Below are 22976 nucleotides of genomic sequence, written 5' to 3'. Positions count from 1 at the left end.
CCCGGCAGAAGGAGGTAATCTATACCAGCTTGCCCTAACAGGCAAATCTGTTAGGGCAGCGGCACAAATTAACACGTGTTTGTGTTTGTGCAGAACAGGAAATATGAACGGCGGCTCATTTCATTTTTGAAGTTGACAGTGTAATTTGATTTGCAGGAGGAGGCAATGAGGAAGGAAGGGAGGGAGGGAGGGAGGGGAATTAGAGAGGAGATTTGATAGACAAGGAAGCAGAGATGGTAGATGATGGATGGATGAATGAATGGACAGATGAGTAGATGGAGGAAGGGATAGCTGTGTTTAAACACTAAGGTTTTGCTACATATTGGTGCGTGAAGTATCAGCTGGTGTCTTGCGCTTACGAAATTTACTATAAAATGTTTACAGTAATAGACACCCCTGACTTTCAGCCTGTCACATGCTAAACTGCACCTACTGTGTGTGTTTAAGCAGCAAGTATATAGAATGACTAACAGAGCATTCATTTAGCTTGATCTGTTCTATCTTTTCATATTCTGTAGTATTATTCCTGATGACTTCCTCATTAGCACACAGCACAATGCCGCCAGTTTATTTCTTTGCCCACTGTCAGCTGCAAAGATTATAATGACAGAATTTGAATGGTGAGGATCTGATAGCTTTAATAAATACCCTCAACACACACACACACACACACACACACACACACACACACACACACACACACATTTGCCACTCTCTGTAGGTGTGTGCTGGGGCCTTATCTTTCTTTCTCTGGTTGTATTATTTAAATGGGCATTTAACTTCTGTGGTGGCAGTTTACTTACTGAAGATAAGTGCCTTTCAAATGCTAATGTGTACACTTACACGAACAATCGCACACACATATGCACATCGGCTGTCTTTGTTAACTGCATTGGTTTGTGGCTTACAAAGATAAAATGACTCAGACATTTTACCTTTTCAGTGGTGTGTACGTGTGTACGACGCATTTTTCTAGACATCTTGTCACTTGTCCTTTGTTCATATAAGAACAGTGTGTGTATCTGTCCTGTTAAAGTTTGAATGGTGATAATTTCTTCTCTCCAGCAATTACTGGACTTTTGACCACTTGGGGATAGCAAAACACTGACATATATCATCTTTACATTGATGCATTGATTGCAAACTTTTTATCAAACTTTTGCTAATGTACACATCCAGCAAACAAAACAACATTGGCATTCATTTGGAATTATGTTCCTGGGATTGGTCTTTATATTTTAATCTGATATTTTAGCTGTGTTTTGGTCTCCATCAACTCTTAAGGCAAATGTCTGGCTCTTAAAGCTACACTCATTAATATTTTATGGCAAAAATGGATCGCTTGTAGTGATGGGACCACAGATAACTATATATATACGTATATGTGTGTGTGTGTGTGTGTGTGTGTGTGTGTGTGTGTGTGTCACATATTTCATTTATTCATGTTACTTTACATACTTTACATAGACTCTCAATCTCCACTTTTTAACTGTCACCATGCAAACAGGGCACACCTGAAAATGAGAGTTTGTTCTGCGTTTGTCCCCAGTGCTGTCTAAACAAAGGTTGAATGAGTGAATATCCTGTAGCTCCGTATTCATTATATTCAGTGAAAAATGCTTTTGTGCCTCATCAGCATATTCCCCAGCTGCTTGCCCTTGGCGTGCCGTTGTCTTCGGAGTTGTTGTATGAAGGGAGCAGATATAGATGGCGTGCCACTGTAAATATTTGGAGCTGCTGTTTGCACCATTTGTTTTAAGCAGATAATCACAGACTGTAGGACAGGAAAGAGTGGGAGGAGTGTACTGTCGATAGGGAGGTAATGGTGTGAGCGAGACTGTCCTCCCCTGTAAAACGCTCACATAAGTTGCTTGTTCAAGCAGCAATTACGACCAGTTTTTTTAATTTATAGTGGCAGCACCCTCTAGTGGCCATGGTAATTATGGCGCAAAGCATGAAGTAAGGTGAAAAAGTATAAGAGCGCTAAATTCTGCATAAGGAGGCAGGTTGGGGTGTTGGATGTGTCAAAGAAACACAGGACTTTCACCCAGGGGACTGGGGTTCATGTCCTGTTTGAAAAGTTTTGTTGCCTAAACATAACCAAACTGTTATTGTTTCAATGACTTGTTAATAACGTGTTTAAAGCCGCGATCGTTCGCTCTCTGGTATAGATATAAGGATGCTCCTGTGGGACGTTTTTCTTGCCACCGCTTGGGGCGCTAATTTATGAAATGCTCATTTGGGTCGTATTAGAGGGTATAAACAACCTATATTTTTGTATGGTTTGGAGGACTTGTTGGTGTGAACATAGTCTTTTATATTAAACATCACATACTTTTAGTTGTTTAGCTGTCAGACGGCAACTTTGCTGTTTTGGATCACTCTCACCGCTCTCATAAAGTACATTTTTTAAATGATTACAGTGTGATTTTTGTGAGGACCTGTACCTAACAAAGATATTTTCTGTATTCTGTAGGATAGGATTTGTAGGCCGGGACGTCTCTGCTGCCCCACAATACTTCATTCAGAATGGTTTGACACATATTTTGCCTTTAACAAATATTGCGCCCCTCTACGATTTGGATATTGCACTAGTCCATATTGCGATTTTGATAAAATTGCGATTAATTGTGCAGCCCTATGTAGGACACTGGCTAAATCCCCCCGCCCTGTTTTACAGGGTTTTTTTTTATGTAACTAAGTAACTTTTACTTAAAGTATATTTTAAATTAACTACTTATTACTTTTACTTGAGTAATTTTTCAGATAGGTAATTTCACTTGTACTTGAGTAATATTTCATCAAAGTATTGGTACTTTTACTTGAGTACAATATTTTCGTACTTTTTCCACCTCTGCCCACTCAGCACCAAACAGCAGAGTGACACAGTTAGCGACTAGCAACTATTTTCCTCAGGAGTTGGTAGAAACCAAAGATGGAGCTAAAAGTATGAATATTGGACTCACATGGACATTTATCAGTTGGCCAAAAAACGTGACTCCAAATGAATGATAATGTTTCTCCGTAACTGCTGGATCTGTAAATAAGTATTCACATCAACGGGTTAGTATGATATCGTGCGTAAACCGGTCATCATTAGGCCTATGTGACAGTTAAGTTCAGCCAACGAAAAGGTGAAACGGTGACATATGTTAAGTTTAGGCACCAAAACGACTGATAAGACATACAAAAAGGTTTGTGGTTTCGGTTTCAATCACTTCCGGGACACAAACTTCGCTTCCCTGGGTGAAAGTCCTGTGTTTCACGGTCTTATGTAGGTTCTCCGATCATATGTACTTCGGGCAGCAAAGGGCTCTGCCTTACATCAATGTGGGGCTTACAGTGCTAAATATGTGGAATACATACAAATTACTTTTTGTAGCTATATGTACAAATAGTTAATGAGAGCAGCCTATAATAAGCAACTGTTGGTTATATGTCAATGTTCTGTTCTGAACTTGTTTCCGCTGCTCCCAAATGGCAAAAAAAAATGACATTAGCACCCGCCAACCCCCCAAATGCGGGTAGATTACAGCAGTGGCCGTAATCACATTCACTCTCACTAGCCACTTTGATGGGTGGCATGCCTTTATATTGTAACACTGGTGGCTGGAGTACTGTGCCACTGTTCCGCCGCCCGACACAGAAACAAAGCTGTGTCCCAGTGTGCAGCAGCAGCCCACGGACGGAGTACGGTGGCCCGTACGGCATGTCAGACCAGCAAGCCGTGGTGATTCCTTAAAATATCCCCTAAAGCTCCGTTCAGCGCGCACATGTGGCAAGCCGAGGCAACAATTGCGTCTGTATAGGTCATAGACTGTATAAGGTATAGGGTTGTAGAATAAGTACAGAGACACCGAGGGCGCATGTCAGCTGCTAAGTGACATACAAGCGCGCTCCAAATAACTTTCAACTACTTTCAACTAATCTTCCAGACCCCTGCACCACCTAGCCTATGCAATAAGAAGCTACTCTTTATATGTCTGTGTCTTATTCGGTTGCATGTTTTCATACAAAAAGGAGCTTTACACTCATTATCAGAGCTGAATATTTGATGACTGCAGTGTTACATTTTATGTAGCCTTGATTTTGGTGTTTTCAGTGCTCATTTACATTTAAAAGGGCTGTTAATCTGGTTCTTTAAGTTGATTGTAGCACACCATAACGTCAACTTTATTAAAAAAAACTTCATTTTCCTCAAAATAGCAGCTAGTGAAAATGCTGAGTGGCTAGTAGCTTTGGAAAACCACTAGCCTGGCTGGTGAGCAAAAAAGTGAATGTCAAGCTCAAGTTTGTTCCAACATTTTATTAGGCCTACAGAAAGATACCTCAGAATTTTTCTTTTTTATTTGTGCTGTTTCAGAATATTTTTTCACCTTAACAGAAGTTTTAATTGTAATATTACAGGAGATATATGGAATGAATTACATTTGACAAACTCCCATTATACTTTGAGGAAATATATAGGCATGATATAGTTATAACATAATGAATTTGAATTCAGATATATGGGCAGTTTAACACAGTTTAACACTGTCATCTGAGTCCCCTGAGTCTTTTTTTCTACAGTGACTGAAACAGGAATTCCCTTCCATCATTTGGAACACAACAGCCGTCCGCCAATTTCTTTTCAGTCATTAAGTCTTTCTTTCAGTCCCTATATTTTCCTTTTATTTCCTCTATATCTGTCTTGCTTTGTCTCCTCCAGCCTCACTTCTGTGTGCTTGTTTATCTAGGTACATTGTCCAACTCGGTCTCTTTATCTTCCACACCGTCTTCCCCTTTCATTTTGCTTTCTGAATTTACTTTCGACCTTACTGACTGTAATGTCAGTGTACCTGCTTCAGTGATGGTGTGTTTTCGCCCTCCCTTTTTCTTCTGCTGCACTTTCTTATTCTGTCTGTCTTGACACGAAGAGTCAAAAAGACAGATGGTGAAAGAGAGGGAGAACATAGAGAGGATTATTGTATATAGACCATGGCTGTGGAAAAAAAGATGTGTGCAGAGAAAAAAAGGAAAAAAAGTATTTTAAAAAATCCCATCTTTCTCTTCGTCTGGCGTTCTCTCTCTGGTTCGACTGAGATAGTGGGGATAAAAGCTGGATTCCTGGATCAGGGTTCACCTTAATATTGTCATCCCGGGGAGCTTAGAGGCCGAGCTGCCGTATCACAGTCTCAGTGATCATGGACGGTGGCTTTTAGCCAAACCTTAGACATAGACATGTGTGATCTATCCTACGCAGGGGAGGAAAATGGAGCGTGTCTGGCTTCATAGAAGCTGAACGGCTAATAAAACTCTCAACATTTACAGCACGTCGCCAAAGACTTATAAGCATTATAAGCTCACAGTAAATACCATGCAGCACTGAGAAAACTGAAGTGGCACGTTAAGGTATTTCATTCGATCCTATGAAAGCTATGAAGTTCTTTTCATTTCTATTGTTCTTTTTTGATTTACCTTATTTAACCTGTTCCTGTTTAGTGTCTTTTTATTCACCTTTCTTTTTTAATACTGTTTATTTATTGTCTCATCAGTGAGTGCCTCCAATAAAAGGGTCAGGTCGCAAGATAAATCTTAATAATCCAAAAGTGGTCTAAAAACAAATAAACCGAACAAATTCATACTGCATAACGTTATTATAAAGTTATTTTTTCTTTTGGCATGTTAAACAGATGTATCTCTCCAAGACAAACTATAGCAAGGGCTCAAAAGCTGCAATGGGAGACAGTGCTTAATGTTATACACTTTGTAAATTCATTTAAAAAATAAATCCCTACAAATTAAGGTTTTTCTCTCTCTGCTTTTAAAGAGCATGATATAATTTAAAAAAAAAAAAAAAAAAAGTAGAAGTGCAACAATACAAATCTTAATTGCTTTGCTGCAGTTTTAATATCACACAATCTTGTTCTCATTCAAATGCATTACATCTACTCACTAAGAACCAATTGTCAGCAAATCTGTAAATCATCTATTCTACACTGCTGCATTACCGAGGCTAACAGAGCAGTATGCATGCACCGTAACCTGCAGCCACTGCTCTGTGCTTTAGCATGTGTGTGTGCGTCCATCCATTGGTTTCCTTATGAGGACTAATTGTCCTTGCAAGACAAGAGAAGAACGTGAGTAAAAAAAAAAATCTGTTTTAGGTCTTCAGATATTCCAAATCAATCATGCTTGTGCTTTGTTTGCATCTGCGTCTGTCTGTGTGTGTGTGTGTGTGTGTGTGTGTGTGTGTGTGTGTGTGTGTGTGTGTGTGTGTGTGTGTGTGTGTGTATGTGTGACAAAGAGGGAGGGAGAGCGGGAGAGCACTGCCCCACTGCCCCATCACTGTTGGCGAACTAATCATTCTTCCTGCCTCGCTCTTTGTGATTGCCAGCCCATCCCTGCACTGCAGCTAAATTGAATCAATTAAAATCTTTTTTGTAGATGTCTGCTGTTGCTTCCACACGATTAGGCTTTGATCAAGAAACACACAAATAAATAAATAAATAAGCCAGGGGAAAGGGAATAGAAAAGGAATGAACTCAATTAAATAGTCAGACGAGGGACGTGCCTGTCTGCTACTGTCAGTGAGATTTCTGTGAGTGAATGAGTGTGTGTGTGTGTGTGTGTGTGTGTGTGTGTGTGTTTGCATGTGGATGCAAATGTACTGTATTTGTCTGTCTGTGAGGGGTCTACACAAACTGTGAGAGAGAGAGAGCATGTACAGCAGGATGCTACTTGTGAACTGATGACATCATGACAGAATACATTTGTATGTGTGTGTGTGTGTGTGTGTGTGTGTGTGTGTGTGTGTGCGTGTGTGTGCATGCGTGCGTGTGTGTCCTTTATATAGATCCGACATACTCTGTATAACATTATCAATTATGAACATCATAAACATAATATATGCATTATGTTAACTATAATCACACTCTCATGTGCTATTTGCATGAATACATCTCATTAGAGTCTATACCATATTAATCTATACCATTATGTAATATGCAATGAAAATGCATAGGATTTTTGTAGAATGGATGGGGCTTACACTCATGATGTTTATTCACAGAGCAGTGATGACATCATTCCTTTCTGCATTCTTCCTCAGAGGCATTCTCCCAGGTGTGTTTATACATGTGGCCTGAATGCATCCCTGTGGAAATGAACTGTAGTGTTGACTGACACTGGCTTAGGAGCACTCCATTTAGCCACAGAGTAGGACAATGGTGAGAATAAGAACATGAAAGAAGACAGGGGAGGAAGTATATGAGCGAAGTACAGTATGTGAGGGTTGGTGAGTGGGTGTGGGGGACTCCCTGGATGCTTGTAGCAGGTAATGCTTTTAGCATGGAAACCAGAGGGAGGTCGTGATGGTGGTGGTGGTGGTGATAGTGATGTCAGTGGTGGGGCGGCGTTGGACATGAAATTGCTCTGAAAGACCAGAGCTTCACTGTGAGTATACACTCACACTGGATTTATGCAACCACATTGAGCAGGAGTAACTGAGAGGTTTAATTGGGAGGGGGAAAATAGATTGGGTATGGGGGTATAGATGGACAACCTGTTCTCACTCCTAACTCGTAAAATACGGACGCTTAGGCAGTGGCTCTCAGCGTCAGATACGATGCAAAAAGCACCCTTCAGTGTATGTATGGAACACACCGGGCAGAGCAGCAGCACGACCGCGGCGATGTAAGATGATGTAGCGAGTAGTAGAAAGACCGTAATACCGCGTAAGGAGGTTGGTTGGGGTGGTGGATGGGTCAAACAACACAGGACTTTCACCCAGGAGACGGGGTTCCTGTCCTGTTCACGGTCCCATGTGTCACAGAAACATACATTTTATAACCCCACCCATGAGCTTTTCCTAAACCTAACTGTCCCGTTCTTGTGCCGCATGTCAGTCAGTACGTCCCGACCCAGAATGTCAAAAGTGACGTCAAGTGTTCTGATGCTAGAGGAGACTTTTAGCGCGAATAACGCCAAAAGCACATGACCAAGCGTCCATTTTTTACACAATGGGAGAGTGAGAATGTGTTGAGATGGAGGTGGGGGTGGAGAGGAAGTCGTTTTGTTTTGAAGCAGGTTGATACTGTGTTTATATGGGCCCTTGTAAGGACTTGCTTTATTTGCTTGGGCCAACTGAGAGGACTTATGAATGTTGTTCATTTGCTACAGTATATTCATTTAATTCTTTTTTTTCTCTTTGCTTTGAGAAAACAAATCCATTTTTCTCTGAACAAACAAAGAGCGGTTTTCATGACACATGACTCTATCTCATCAACATCCTACTGTTAATTCTATTTGAGGCTGGATCATAGATTTAGACACGTCTCTCTCCAAAATGAGCCTGCCTGTGTTATATTTAGCGTATCCACACTTTAAGTGGCTCTACAGGGCAATAACTCTTGTTTTATTGCAGCAAATTATCAAACAGCCAGGCCTGTTGGTTTTCCTTGTATACGTGAGAAATATGCCTTGTTATCAGTTGGCAGTTGTGCTTGGATGATCCAAAAGTAGATTATTGTTTATTTTATTTTAATCATGGAAATCAAAAAGAAAATAAGTGGAAAAAATGTGTCCCTGGTGGTGTTTCTTTTTCATTTCATGAGGGATAATTCACTGCAAACCTATACATCTTTTTTTTTTTAAATCCATGTGAAAATAAAAGTTTAAAAAGTAAAATGATTTCACATTGTGAATATATATCTTAATAACCATATCAAGTCATGTTTGTGTTTTCCCTCCTACCTATTTGATTGGCTTATCTTATCTATTCAAGTTGACCTGGTTATGACAATGTAGAGAAAAAATCAATTACTCATGGGGTACTGCTTCTGATAATAACATAGTTACAGAGCACTTTCATAGTAACAACATCACAGAGACCACATCCATTAACTCCCCTCCTCTGTCCTGTCCTGTCACAATTCATCTCTTGTCTTTCTCACCAAGGTTACATTGTAACAACTGATCATTTATTTCATTGAAGAGTTTGCTTGTAATAGCTGTTAGTGTACTGTTTTATTTAAAAATCAATAATTTTGCTTTGAACTTGGATATTTCTATGTCAACTCATGTAGGGATTCTTACAGAACAATTTCCCATTTCTCAAAAGGAATAACTTTAGCAACAATTTGTCATTTGAGAAGTTTTTGGTTACACCATTATACATTCTCTTAAACCAAATAGCACACATGAGATTTAATGGATGCATTTTTTTAAAGGAGGGAATTCCTCTTGTCATTGCTTTTTATATGCATGTGTTAGTAGGTGAAGTACTGTTGAATCCTTCTGCTTAAGACACTAATAACAATAAAAAGAAGAATACGACTAACATCTCCTCTGTTCTTTGTCCTCTCGTGCAGGGTTCCTGAGTACAGGTGACCAGGCAGCCAAAGGGAATTACGGTTTGCTGGACCAGATCCAGGCTCTGCGTTGGACCAGTGAGAACATTGCAGCCTTCGGCGGTGACCCATTACGTATCACTGTGTTTGGCTCAGGCGCTGGAGCTTCCTGTGTCAACCTGCTTACGCTGTCTCACTACTCCGAGGGCAACCGCTGGAGCAACTCTACCAAAGGTAAAAATCACAAGTCACCGGGGAATTTACATGGGATCTTCATGTATTTTTAGGTATGCATGCAGTAGCCTATTGTATGTGCACCTCAGTGGTGTGTGTCCATGTGAGTGCTTGGTGCAGAGGAAACTCAACACAGTTTAATTTTGAAGATGCTGCTTTCAGTATGCCTTTGTTTTGGCCACATGCAGGTTAAAGTAGACATATCATGCTCATTTTGAGATTCATACTTGTATTTTGGGTTTCTACTAGAGCGTGGTTACACGTGTTGTCGGATTTTCATGTTAAACGTGGCCAAAACGTCAAATAATTAAAGGTATTTTAGAAACCCCCGTGAGCTAAAACGTTTAGATTTCCAACTGTTCTTAACTCTCCAGTTTTTCTACTCTCGGCTCGTATTACGCAACTCTAAGCCGGCCTTCTGTGATTGGTCATCTGCTCCAGATAAGCAGGACTGGAGTGTTTTTTTTACTACGTTACTGCGGTGGTGTTGACATTGTCCCATGTAGCTACATGCTAACGGCAGTAAAATGTCATCGGTGTTGATAAATTCTCCTCAATTCCAGGTCACATTACTCCTAAACATTCACGGTTATGTAGTACTTAGTAGCTACATGCTAACGGCAGTAAAAAGTTGTCATCTTGGCATCTCATATAAAGGGTGAATACAGGTACAGCAGCCATGGGCAGAATGAGAAAAATAAAGAGTTTTTTTTTTTTTTTTTATCATTAAAGCACGTAAATATGTTCTAATACAAACACAAAATACAAATAAAACCCTGAAAATGCTATATAATAGTTGCCCTTTAAAATCCAATAAACTCTTTATTTTCCCTCATACTGTCTGCCTAAATGAACCTGTATTCACCCTCTGTCTGAAACGCTCCATTTTAGCGCCTGTCCCGTTAAGCCCCCCTACCAAAAAAGCCCAATCTGCTCTGATTGGGTTGCGAGAAAAATATGGCGCAGGTAGTTTTTATGCCATGGGTGGAGATACTCAAATGGGGGAGGGTATATTCTAATGAGCCTGCATTTAACATAGGAAGGGAAGCCAAATCAGATCTTTTTGAATCCTACAGCAGTCCACAAAAATCTATCTGCTTGTCTTATTTCACACTGTGTGGATTGGTAGGTATGAAGGTAAATATGGTGCAAAATGGGAGAGCTTGTAGAATACAATGTGAGAACTTGCAGAACAAAACATCTGAACTTGTATGTTAAAATTTGCACTTGTAAAAATTTAATTTGTACTTGTAAAAATAAAATTTGCACTTGTAAAAAATATTCACACACATGTGATCTGAATTTTAAGTCATACAAAGAAAAAAAACATGAGAGCTTGTAAAAAAAATCTGAACTTGTAAGTTGAAATTTGCACTTGTAGAAAATGTTCACACACTTGTATTCTGAATGTGAAGTTACAAAAAAAATATTCACAAATGTGTAGATTGATATTATTTATGAACACAATGACAGCTGCAAACTTATAATGCAACATTTACTCCAACCACAACTCAGTGATTACAACCTCTCGAATCTGTCACTGCAACTTCACATATGTGCTCTCTCGCATCACAAAGTGGCGAATCTGCGCACCTCGACTTTCACAACACTCTTGACGATACATTTGGTGCAAAACTAATTTGTACCTGTGGACTTAGGCTGTGGAGCTCTGAGCTAACAGAACAGGAAAAGCCTTCTTTTATACAGTCTATGGGAAAAGCAGGGTTTCTATCGCCAGATGAGGGACAACTCTGTCTGGCTTATTTATGTAGCATGGAAATTTGGTGGAATAGCATGCTAGTGTTAGCTAACTAGCAGCCAGCCCGCTTCTAAATAAATACCTTTTAATTGTCTAAACACTTTTTAACAGTCAAACTAAAACACTGGCGGTGAGCTCCACGGCCTGCAGCCGCAGACGGACTGTCATCAGTGGGTAACAGGTGCCAAGTTTCGCATCCCTGCCGAGAATTGCATCCACTAGGGAAAATAATGATTTTATAAGGCAAAGTACTGTTTAAAAACTAGGCAATAATAAATCTCTTTGTCATGTTCATCAATAATGATTAGAATTTTAGAAGGTTTAGAGACATCAATGTTTTATCAGACTCTGTAGTAGCATTTCCTTGCTACCTAGATGCAATTTTCGGCAGCAATGAATTCTGCAGAAATGATTGTTTCTGCCCAAGCGGGTGCAATTCTTAGCAGGGATGCACAACATCAGCAAAGCAAGCTCTGGTCATGGCCGGGGGATGGGCCGCTGCTACCAGATGTGGGGCTCTCCGTGTCCCGCTGGAGCTCCGACTGCAGGTCGAGGTCGGCAGCGAAGCTTTCTGGCAAAAGCAGTGTTGCTACGCTGGTCGATCCCCACTGATGACAGTCCGTCTGCGGCTGCGGCTGCAGGCCGTGGAGCTCACCGCCAGTGTTTTAGTTTGACTGTTAAAAAGTGTTTAGATAATTAAAAGGTATTTATTTAGAAGCGGGCTGGCTGCTAGTTAGCTAGCTAACGCTAGCATGCTATTCCACCAAGTTTCCATGCTACATAAATAAGCCGGACAGAGTTGTCCCTCATCCGGCGATAGAAACCCTGCTTTTCCCGTTCTGTTAGCTCAGAGCTCCACAGCCTAAGTCCACAGGTACAAATTAGTTTTGCACCAAATGTATCGTCAAGAGTGTTGTGAAAGTCGAGGTGCGCAGATTCGCCACCTTGTGATGCGAGAGAGCACATATGTGAAGTTGCAGGTTGTAATCACTGAGTTGTGGTTGTGATGGAAAATGAACCAGAGTTAAAAAAAAAAAAGTATACGAGTAAATGTTGCATTATAAGTTTGCAGCTGTCATTGTGTTCATGTAAATATCAATCTACACATTTGTGAATATTTTTTCTGTAACTTCACATTCAGAATACAGGTGTGTGAACATTTTCTACAAGTGCAAATTTCAACTTTCAAGTTCAGATTATTTTTACAAGCTCTCATGTTTTTTTTCTTTGTATGACTTCAAATTCAGATCACATGTGTGTGAATATTTTTTACAAGTGCAAATTTTATTTTTACAAGTGCAAATTTTAACATACAAGTTCAGATTTTTTGTTCTGCAAGTTCTCACATTGTATTCTACAAGCTCTCCCTTTTTGCACCATATTTACCTTCATAGGGTAGGCTTCAGATACCTAAATGTGTACAAAAAAATTGTGTTTTCATGATATATCCCCTATAATGTATGATTGTGTGCTTTGAGTGGAACATTTTGTACTCATGTGGGAGCTGCTTTTCTTGCATTTAACTATACCTCACCCACACTGTGATAATGAAATAATGAGATAATGCCACTTGAGTTCAAATAGTGTTGTTTCCACCAGGTTAAACAAACTACTGTTGTTTTGAGGGTATGGTAGGTAGACACACCTCAAGCTGTAGCAATGTAAATGTAGCCTGCATCACCACTGAAAACTGAAAAATAAATCTCCAGATTCCCTTTGGGTCTGGTTATAAGAAAGAGTTCCAGAATGATAATTTGTTGCTTTGTTTCCTACTCTGCTGTTTTTTTGTCTCCAGGACTGTTTCAGAGGGCCATCGCCCAGAGTGGCACAGCTCTGTCCAGCTGGGCTGTCAGTTTTCAGCCAGCCAAGTATGCCCGGATGCTGGCCCGTAAGGTGGGCTGTAACTTGGAGGACACTGTAGAGCTTGTGGGGTGTCTTCAGAGAAAACATTACAAGGAGCTGGTAGATCAAGACATCCAGCCAGCCCGCTACCACATCGCCTTTGGACCTGTTATTGATGGAGATGTTATACCTGATGACCCTCAAATACTCATGGAGCAAGGTATCAAATCACTTTACTTAACTTAAGAGCAGGCAATTTCCAGCAATGTTCTTACCCTATATTTGTGCTTTTTAACAACCTGCACCATCTCTTTCAAGGTGAGTTCCTCAACTACGATATAATGCTGGGAGTTAACCAGGGCGAGGGCCTTAAATTCGTGGAGCTTATCGTGGACAACGAAAATGGCGTTCAGGCTAACGACTTTGACTACGCCGTGTCTAGCTTTGTGGATGACCTGTATGGCTACCCGGAGGGTAAAGACATCCTCCGAGAGACCATCAAGTTCATGTACACAGACTGGGCTGACAGGCACAACCCAGAGACCCGCCGGAAAACACTGCTGGCTCTTTTCACCGATCACCAGTGGGTGGCACCGGCTGTCGCCACAGCCGACCTGCACTCCAGCTTTGGGTCACCGACATACTTCTATGCCTTCTACCACCACTGTCAGACTGAACAGGTGGGTCTCTGGCTGTCTGGGTAATGGTACATCTACTTTATGGAGTTACAAAATACTTCTGGTTTGTTCTATGTTCCTGTTCACAGAGATAAGAACATAAAAAGCCATAATCTAAGATCAAACATAAATATTATAAAGAGTAAGATTTGTGTGTAAATTACTGCATTTTAATATCAGTTACTCATACTGTATCAACTCTAAAGGTGCTTTCAAGTAGTCTGGTTCCAGATCTCTGAATTACCATCAACATTTCTGATTTGGGCGATCTAAATTTAGTTTGGAGCTCATTGACTGGAACGTTTCCCCCAGAGTTTAGTAGGCGGGATTAAGAATGGTCATCTTCCTACATAGCTAACTCTCTACCTAGCCACATCAATGTATAATAGCGACAGAAAAATTTAGACAAAAAGTGTGGATGAGAATGGACGAAGCTGTACGTAGAACTAACAACTAATGTTTAGGTAACTGCTCCTCCTCCAATTGCTACTGGAGCTTTCCTGTCAACCAAAATATAAACACCATTTGCAATTGCATGAGCTGAAAAGGAAATTGATGAACAAGCATTTAAATTGAAAAGAAATAAAACATTTCCCTTCACATTATTGATACAAATTTGAACTTGTTTTACCAGCCACAAACAGGCATGGTACAACTACAAATGGTATCCCTGTCTAACTAAGAACATGCACAGATAATGTGTGTGTTGAGTGCATCTACTTAGACTCTGCACTGATCTCAGAATTTACCAGGAACTGAAGTTCATCCTGTTTTTTTTTTATCTCCACACCAGTTGACTCTGTATGAAGTTCAACTATTGTCAACTCATGCTGGCATGTCTTTGTCTCAGTTTGCACCATGTGGAGCAAACTAGCATGTTTTTGCATCCATTCACATCTTCCTATTGACTTTGTATGACAACTCATCACCTCTGAAATTCGGCTTAAACACACCTTGAGGCTTTAAATGTTCTAACAGATCCATTGTACACAATTTACTTTTCCGTAATTACTGTAAAGCAGGCAGCCAGAATAGGCTTCTGTTGTGTCAGATTTAGGTAGAAATCTGCTTCTGATTGTTTTAGATCACATAGCTAAATTGCTTTGTAACATGAAGGCAGATTGCCTTACAGTACAAAGAGACAGCACTTCACGGCACAAAACAAGGCCTGATTTCATTCCAAATACGTTATTGTAACTGACTAGTTTACAGCCTAAGAAGTGAACATTTTTACTAGTTTCTGTTTCCTAACTAACTAACTACTAACTAACAGCTATGCTGACTAATTTAAAAAGTAAGAAGTGGTGATTAAATCTTCACACTTTCTTTTGGCATATTTCAACGGGCTACGTGTTTTATTTGTAATGTCATGTTGTTTTTGTTACTTTTTTGTTAATGTGAAGTGGACTGTAGCACTGTGCCCAAGACAAATTTCCCCTCAGGGACAAGAAAGTTGGTATTACAGTGCGTAACATGTATTTCAACATGTAAGTTTAAAATTCAGCTCAAAGCCACCTTCTTCTGTCTGCCCCTTTATTCCCATATTGTCTCTCTCTATTACAATGAATAATGAGCCAGATATGGTAAGCAAAATTATATTAAAATCTTTTCTCATTTACCCTTTTCTCTCTCAAAAAAGATTTCTCCAGCTTCTTGGATCTGTCTGTGTCTCCGTGTATGGTCACAATATTCACTGTGTGTCAGCATAAAAAATAATGCCTTTCAGTATCCTCTATCTTTCACATGTAATAATACTGATCTGATTTATCTGCTGCTCATTAGGTACCACCGTGGGCAGATGCAGCACATGGAGATGAGATCCCTTATGTGTTCGGCCTTCCGATGATTGGACCAACAGAGCTCTTTCCCTGCAACTTCTCCAAGAATGACGTGATGCTCAGTGCGGTGGTCATGACCTACTGGACAAACTTTGCCAAAACAGGGTATGATGATACTACCAAGGGCCAATACAACTTACTTTCTATGTGTTATCCCCATGGCCTGGGACAGTGCATGCGTGTGAATGGGGTGAATAGTGCCGGTAGTGTGTAAAGTGTTTTAAGACTAGAAAAGCGCCGTATAAGTGCAGTCCATTTACCATGAAAGGAGAAATTATTATAGATCATTGAAATCTATATAAGTCGGTTTGCACTGCTGAATGTTTAACTAATTGTTAAATTCAGACACTTTCTTGCTGTGAGGGAACGCTCCGGCCTCCCTGCATGTCCTCCTCAGCCTGCTCCCACACAGAGGCACACACCAAATAAAATGTAATTAAAAAATAAAGGACTGACACAGTGTCTTCTCTCACTAATACAGTCAAAATAAGAAATTCATGGTTTTAAAATAAGGTCAGATAGAGAAGTCTGATTACTACCTGCTGCATGAGCTCTGTCAGGCTGTAATGCACAGTGAACGTCCTTTTACTGAAACAAGGTATTCTCCAAATAATCTATTTGATTTACAAGCTACTGTATGTTCATATACATAACATAGCATAACACAACATAAAGGTCAGCCACAGGATTATTCAAATAATGTTGTTGACATTTGTTCTGCAATTTGTCTTACAGCACTTGACAACATGCAATAATCATTACAATACCATGAACTAATTGATAATTTCATTGTAATTGTGTTTCCTCAATATTAACCTACAGTATATTTGATGACCAGGAGTAGTGAATTGTGCTATCATGTTTTATGGACTGCATAGTGTAATTGGTATTCTATGCACCCTCTACTCTCTACATATCTTCAAATACATTCTTAATTAATGGTTGTAGCCTGAAGAGTGACATTCTCGATGGGACAAAATTAAAATCCTTTTCTCCCCCCCTTCTGTCACACGCTGCCTTAGAGCATATAGTCATGGCGGTAATTGTTTTTCGGGAGCGTAATGGGGGGACATTGGCTTTTTCAGTGCACTGCCCAGTAGCCCTGAGGGGAAGAGAAAGGCACTAATGATCTACATATATAACCCCAAATTGACGTAGAATGCCGGGTACCTGGGAGATTTATGCCGCCAATTTGAATGGTTAAGCGTATTCCTGATGAGCTCTGGCTGGCTCCATATGCCGCTCTCAGACAATGGGGCTCTCAGTGTGTCTGAATGGGCCTCCATAGCTCACATTGCTGGCTCTGTTCTGCCCAGATTAAGTGTAAGGGAGTCTTTTTAGCACAGGATCTCATGCAGACTGTGCTCAGTAAACTATACTTAATATAAGGGGGTTCATACAGGGTTACAGACCTGCATTAACAGTGAACTCCATTCTTGTGTTATTGTGGCTCAATTCTAATGTTTGGTACATAACACTAAAATAGTAGCTATGTCTTACAGCAACCACTGAAGCATATGCTTTATGGAAATTATCAGCATGGTTGAACTGCATCTTGATTCTATACCCAAACATATTCCTTGGCTGGAAGTCTTTTTATGTATATAAATAGGTTCACTCTCAACAAGACATCCATAATTTAAAAAATGCAACATGCAAATTTCTTTTTAGTATCTGAATAAAACTTCAAATAAGGGAAACTTCTGAGGTTATTAGCTATCTCAAGACATTTTCATTCAATTAGAATCTTTAGAAAACCAATCATCTCTCAGCAATAATACCCCCTTTTGACCTTTTTTTGATTTTATCAGGTGTGATATCTTAGAAACTGTTGATTAATATTTGACAAAACCTGGAGGCTGCATCTCAGCACTGGATTCCAGTATTTTCATAATTACATGGATTAGCCTGAGGGAGATGCTACACATATTTTTAATAAACAGACCACTCCATCTTTAGTTTAAATTTAGTTTTTTTCCTGTGCCCTAAAGTAAACAAATAAAAGGTGACATAACTATTTCTGATTGGGCGAGGAGAGTACTGCATCTTTAACAACATGGTCTCATGGCAGTTCGTGAAATGGTCACGTTATTATATTATATCTATTGATTCGTGCACAAGGACACGTTTATGTCATTTTTTTCGTGGCGGTCAGCACATAAAGGGAAGCATCTATATGGAGGTTGGGTTTAGGAAAAGAAGAACGGGGAAAGGACACGTCACACGCCGTGACACGATCCGCGGTCTCTAGGGGACGTGCGACAACAACGGGATGGTTGTGTTTAGGAAAAGAACAACGGGGAAAGGAAACGTCACACGTGGGGGACGGTGCGGTCTCTGGGGGACACGCCAACAACAATGGGACAGTTGGGTTTAGTAAAAGAACCACGGGGAAATGAAACGGCACACGTGGGACATGATCCCCGGTGTCCAGGGTGAAAGTCCTGTGTTGTTTGACCCATCCACCACCCCAACCAACCTTCTTGCGCGGATTTTCCGCATTTCATACTACTCGCTACTGTAGTCGTGCTGTGATCACGAAAGATGCTTCCCATTGAAATACATTAGTTTAAATAACGTCCTCACCACCACAAAAAAACGACATAAACGTGTCTGTGTACACGAATCAATAGATTAACGTGACCATTTCACGAACTGCTGTGAGACTGGGTTGTCTTTAATGGGAGGCAATGTGCATGTGTATGGTTCTGCCATAAGACCATTAGCAGATCTCATCTCTCTGTGAATTATTTCATTAGAAACTATTTCCTCCTTCTATCTTATTGTCAGGGATCCAAACCAGCCTGTCCCCCAGGACACCAAGTTCATCCACACCAAGCCCAATCGCTTTGAAGAAGTGGCTTGGACACGCTACAACCAGAAAGACCAGCTTTACCTACACATTGGCCTGAAGCCCCGGGTAAAAGAGCACTACCGTGCCAACAAGGTACAGTTAGATATTACGAAATGCACTTTATGTTGTAGTTATAGTTATACATAGCTAAACAGATATAGTTGATAGATTTGGACAGCTATCCTATTGTATTCTTTGCATTTTTGTCCAGGCAAACTCTAAATAAGGATGACACTTTTGTTGATCTGATATTTGGGTTTGGGGCAAATTATTTCAATGCCTAATTTTACTTCAATTCAAAGCAAAGCTTAACCATTAAGATTAAGTTGAAATATTAGCATGCAAGTTGTCAGAATGACTACATTCCAATGTAATGTCATATTGATTTTGGTATGCTCCTCTCAAGACACTTCTTATATTTGCTTTCCATTCATTCTCTCTCCCACTTCATATTTTCTCTCCTCTCCTCAGGTCAACTTGTGGTTGGAGCTGGTTCCTCATCTACACAGCCTCAACGAGGTCACACAGCTCATCCCCACCACCACCAAGGTTGGTACTAAACCATATATATATAACCATATATATCTCATTCGGCTTCTGAAAAATTAACTACCTGAGACCCAAGCAACTTAAAAAAGGAATTTTAAAGTGCAATATAGATTGTCCTATCCAATCCTGCCCTCAGGTGCCTCTTGTGAGCTCCTACATACGTGGTTTGGCGTGATATGATTGACATGATAGAAATTTAAGTGCTAGAAGATCAAATGTTTCTTTTAAGCCACACACAGCTATAGTTTTAGTATGGTGAGGAGGAAATTCACATCTGTCAACATATACATCAGCTTTACTATCAGTTGTCATAGGGATTCCATACGTTCTAATCCCAAAAACAGCATATCAGGTGTTATCAATTAATACAAATCTAGTTTTAAGAGTTTTGGGCCACCCAATCTATTGCTAAATGTTGTGTTGGCTGGGGCCTTTCTGTGTGGAGTTTGCACGTTCTCTTTGTGCCTGCGTGGGTTCGCAACCTGTCCAGGATGTAGCCCACCTCCCGTCCATTGTCAACCGGGATTGGCACCAGCTCCCAGCAACCCTCAAGGATAAGCGGGTATAGCTAATGGATGGATCTTTTGAAATTTGATTTGATTAAACATGATTTGTATGCCATTATCTATATATTGGATATGTTGTATTGTCCTCATCAGAGGAACAACACCAATTATCAATTGTTCAAATGCATGACTCAACATTTTGTGAAATACACTTCTTTGCTGAGAGTTAGATGGATACAACTCTCATATGTGTGCATTATGGATGGACCTAGAGCAATGAGTTGATTAGCTTTGACTTTGAGCTTAGGTAAAACAGCCCCACTCTGCCCAATGTTAATCAGGTCAATACACAAACAGAAAACAAAACAAAAAGTGATGTCGAGGTTTTATAAGAAGTTATTTTCTATGTTTGGACAGAGCTAGCCTTGCTGCTTTTTTTCTGATTTCTATCTTTATGCTAAGCTAAGCTAGGCACCTTATGGCTACAGCTCCATACATGCACAAACATTAAGGACAAAATTATAATGTGCAAGAGGGCCAAAAACATCAAATGCAGGTCAAAAACCCAACATTTCCAATAATGAAGGTGTTAAGACCAAAGCTTGGCTTTTTAACTAAATACCTGCACTGGGCCGGAATGGACTGAAAGTGTGCAGAGACTCTATTTCTCAAATAAATCTGATAAAATAGTGTGTTAGCATGAAGAAGATTGAACTTTCTCAAACACTATATCTTTGAACACAAAGTTTAAACTCTTAAAATCAATTACATACTGACTGTTGTTCTTCCTGTCTTCAGATCCCTCAACCGGAGGCTACCAATCGCACCCCGAAGACTAAGGTTCTGGCAACCAAGCGCCCTAACCCGAGTCCGTTCCCCACTGAGACCCAGGACAGCCACAACCAGCCACACCTGGTGGACCAGCGTGACTACTCCACCGAGCTGTCGGTGACCATCGCTGTAGGAGCTTCCCTGCTCTTCCTCAACATTCTAGCCTTCGCCGCCCTTTACTACAAGAAGGACAAACGCCGGCATGACGTCCACAGGCGCTGCAGCCCCCAGCGGAGCGCCGCCAACGACCTGGCTCACACTCAAGAGGAGGAGATCATGTCCCTGCAGATGAAGCAGCACTCAGACCTGGACTGCAGGGGAGTGGGCGACTCCCTGCACCCGCACGACGTGGTGCTGAGGACTGCCTGCCCGCCCGACTACACTCTGGCAATGAGGCGCTCACCGGACGACATCCCACTTATGACGCCAAACACCATAACCATGATCCCCAGCACCATGGGGGGGCTCACCTCACTCCACTCTTTCAACACCTTCCCCAGCAGCGGGCAGAATAACACCCTGCCCCATCCGCACCCACACTCACACTCCACCACCCGGGTATAGCCCTGTGGATGCACCCACGCAGGCTGGACTCTGATGGCTGAGGCAAAAAGCTAACGCCACTGCTGCAGCAGAGACTTAAGGCCAACATGCTGACAACCACAGAGCTGTCAGGAGCTGAAACGCCAGCCTGGAGTTGCCAGACACCCATGGAATTACACTGGGATTGTACAACACCCTGTTAATACCTGAGGGAATATAGTCAAGGGATTTCTGGGGGTTTGGACCAGAGGAAAATAATAATAATAATGTTTTTGTAAAAAAAAAAAAAGAAAAAAGTACAAATAAGGAGTTTAAGAAAAACAACCTCACAAGCTAAAACAAAGAGGAGGATGTTTTTAATTATTATTTTTGTTCTGATATTGCAGAAAAACATGGTACAGTAAACTACTTTTTCTTTCTAATGACAATGGCCTTCGGGAAATTTTGACAAATGACGGCTTGACAGTATTATCTGGAAGCAGAACAGAGCATCAGACACGTCTCGGAGGTGAGAAGAGGGGAGCACTTTGTAAAAGAAAGAAAATATTGTTCTCCTTTGGCATCGCACAGCAGATTACTCTGTTGTGGGGCACAGAGTTGATGCGGTGCAAACCAATTTAGGCATGTGTTAACTTCATAAATGGAGGCTATGTAAGATAAAGCAAAAATAATTGTTGAATAGAACAAAAGAAGGACTGGAAACTTCAAGGAAAAAAAGAAACCCTGTATGCACAATGGAACCATTTTGAGGAAATAAATGTCACAGATACTTTTCATCCATTTATTTTTGAGGATCAGGAACAATTTTATTGTATAGAACCTATTTACATATCTAGATCTGTACACTAAGCACCAGGCTGTTTAAGCCCTCTTCTCTTGGGGGGTGGGTGGGTGGGGGGTCTATACTGCAAACCTGCCAGCAGGACTGTACCAGTGGGAATCGAGGATCCACCTACTGGCTTTCTGGCAGTTCCAACTTCAACACAGAGAGCTGGGGGACAAAGGATAATTGGATATTTTAGCACGATGCGCATGACAATTTATCTGCTTGATGGCTGCTCTGCTGATTATGTCATTATTAAGAATAATTTTCACCCTTTCCCTTGCATTGGAGCAATTTCAGACGGATTTGCTGATTGGATTACAGGAAAACACAAACCCTTGCAGGACCATGGAAAATACAGTTCCAGGTTGTGGATGTTGTGGCTGGGGATATGGTAAAACTTTCTTGCATAACATAATATAGCTTGAGTGGAGCTGGGCATATAAGGACTAGTTTTGTACTCTGTGTGTTGGTACTACTTTTTGATAGTGGTGAAATCACATTACACTGTATCAATCAAACTCATTGTACCTTCAGTTGAGATCAATGTTCTTTGCTATTCTACCTATTGGACCACTTTTCCGTATAGAAGTAATTACCTGCAACGTTTATTCCATTGCCCACTTTTTTTTTTCTTTAACTGAAAGGTGTTGATTAAGTGACACAGTGGATGCCCATTGGTATATAAAAAAGAGGATGAAAGTAGTGGAAAATGTGGTAAAAGAGTGAATCTCTTGGCTATGTAGCTTTTATTTTCCTTAATCCAGCCAGGTTCTGTAGAGCTGTTTGAAACCTGAATGCCTGTACATGACTTCTGTAAGTCAAAGGCCAAGCACAGACAGATCACATTGGGTGGAACTCTTTGGAAATGCACAGCAGGTGGATGAGAGGAAGAGTTAGGGTCAGGCTAGGCTTATTCCCGTGGTGCACTCTTCATCTAGTTTTTACCATTAGCCAAGGTTGATTGATTTGTGGAGGCACATTGCGTTATGGGAAGAAAGAAGAAAGGCCTCCCATAGCAGCTGGGAGCCACAGTCAACCCTCTTTACCTCACTTTAAAGAGCTACTACTTTTCTTCTTTTGTCCCCACTCTTTTTCTACTTAAGATTCTCTACTGTCTTATCTTTTATACTGAGCTGACAGGTTGGGCTGTTAGCAAAACGGTTTCCTAACGCATCCACCCCGCCTTCA

At 40.7% G+C, this 22976-nt stretch overlaps 1 protein-coding gene across 2 annotated transcripts in view; it reads left to right on the top strand.

The window, feature by feature from the left end:
* Positions 1 to 22515, top strand: part of nlgn1 (neuroligin 1) — a 412586-nt gene extending 390071 nt beyond the window's left edge. For both annotated transcript variants that reach the window (XM_036007130.1, XM_031311671.2), the window contains 7 exons: positions 9351 to 9563; positions 13118 to 13384; positions 13483 to 13844; positions 15624 to 15784; positions 18470 to 18626; positions 19005 to 19082; positions 20387 to 22515. In XM_036007130.1, the coding sequence (XP_035863023.1) occupies positions 9351 to 9563; positions 13118 to 13384; positions 13483 to 13844; positions 15624 to 15784; positions 18470 to 18626; positions 19005 to 19082; positions 20387 to 20983 (1835 nt within the window). In that variant the 3' untranslated portion in view covers positions 20984 to 22515. The remainder of the gene's footprint in view (positions 1 to 9350; positions 9564 to 13117; positions 13385 to 13482; positions 13845 to 15623; positions 15785 to 18469; positions 18627 to 19004; positions 19083 to 20386) is intronic.
* Positions 22516 to 22976: the final 461 nt, after the last annotated feature.

Source organism: Sander lucioperca, chromosome 11 (assembly GCF_008315115.2).
Source record: "Sander lucioperca isolate FBNREF2018 chromosome 11, SLUC_FBN_1.2, whole genome shotgun sequence".
In the NCBI taxonomy this organism is placed as follows: Eukaryota; Metazoa; Chordata; class Actinopteri; order Perciformes; family Percidae; genus Sander; species Sander lucioperca.
This window is presented reverse-complemented; position numbering and strand designations above follow the sequence as displayed.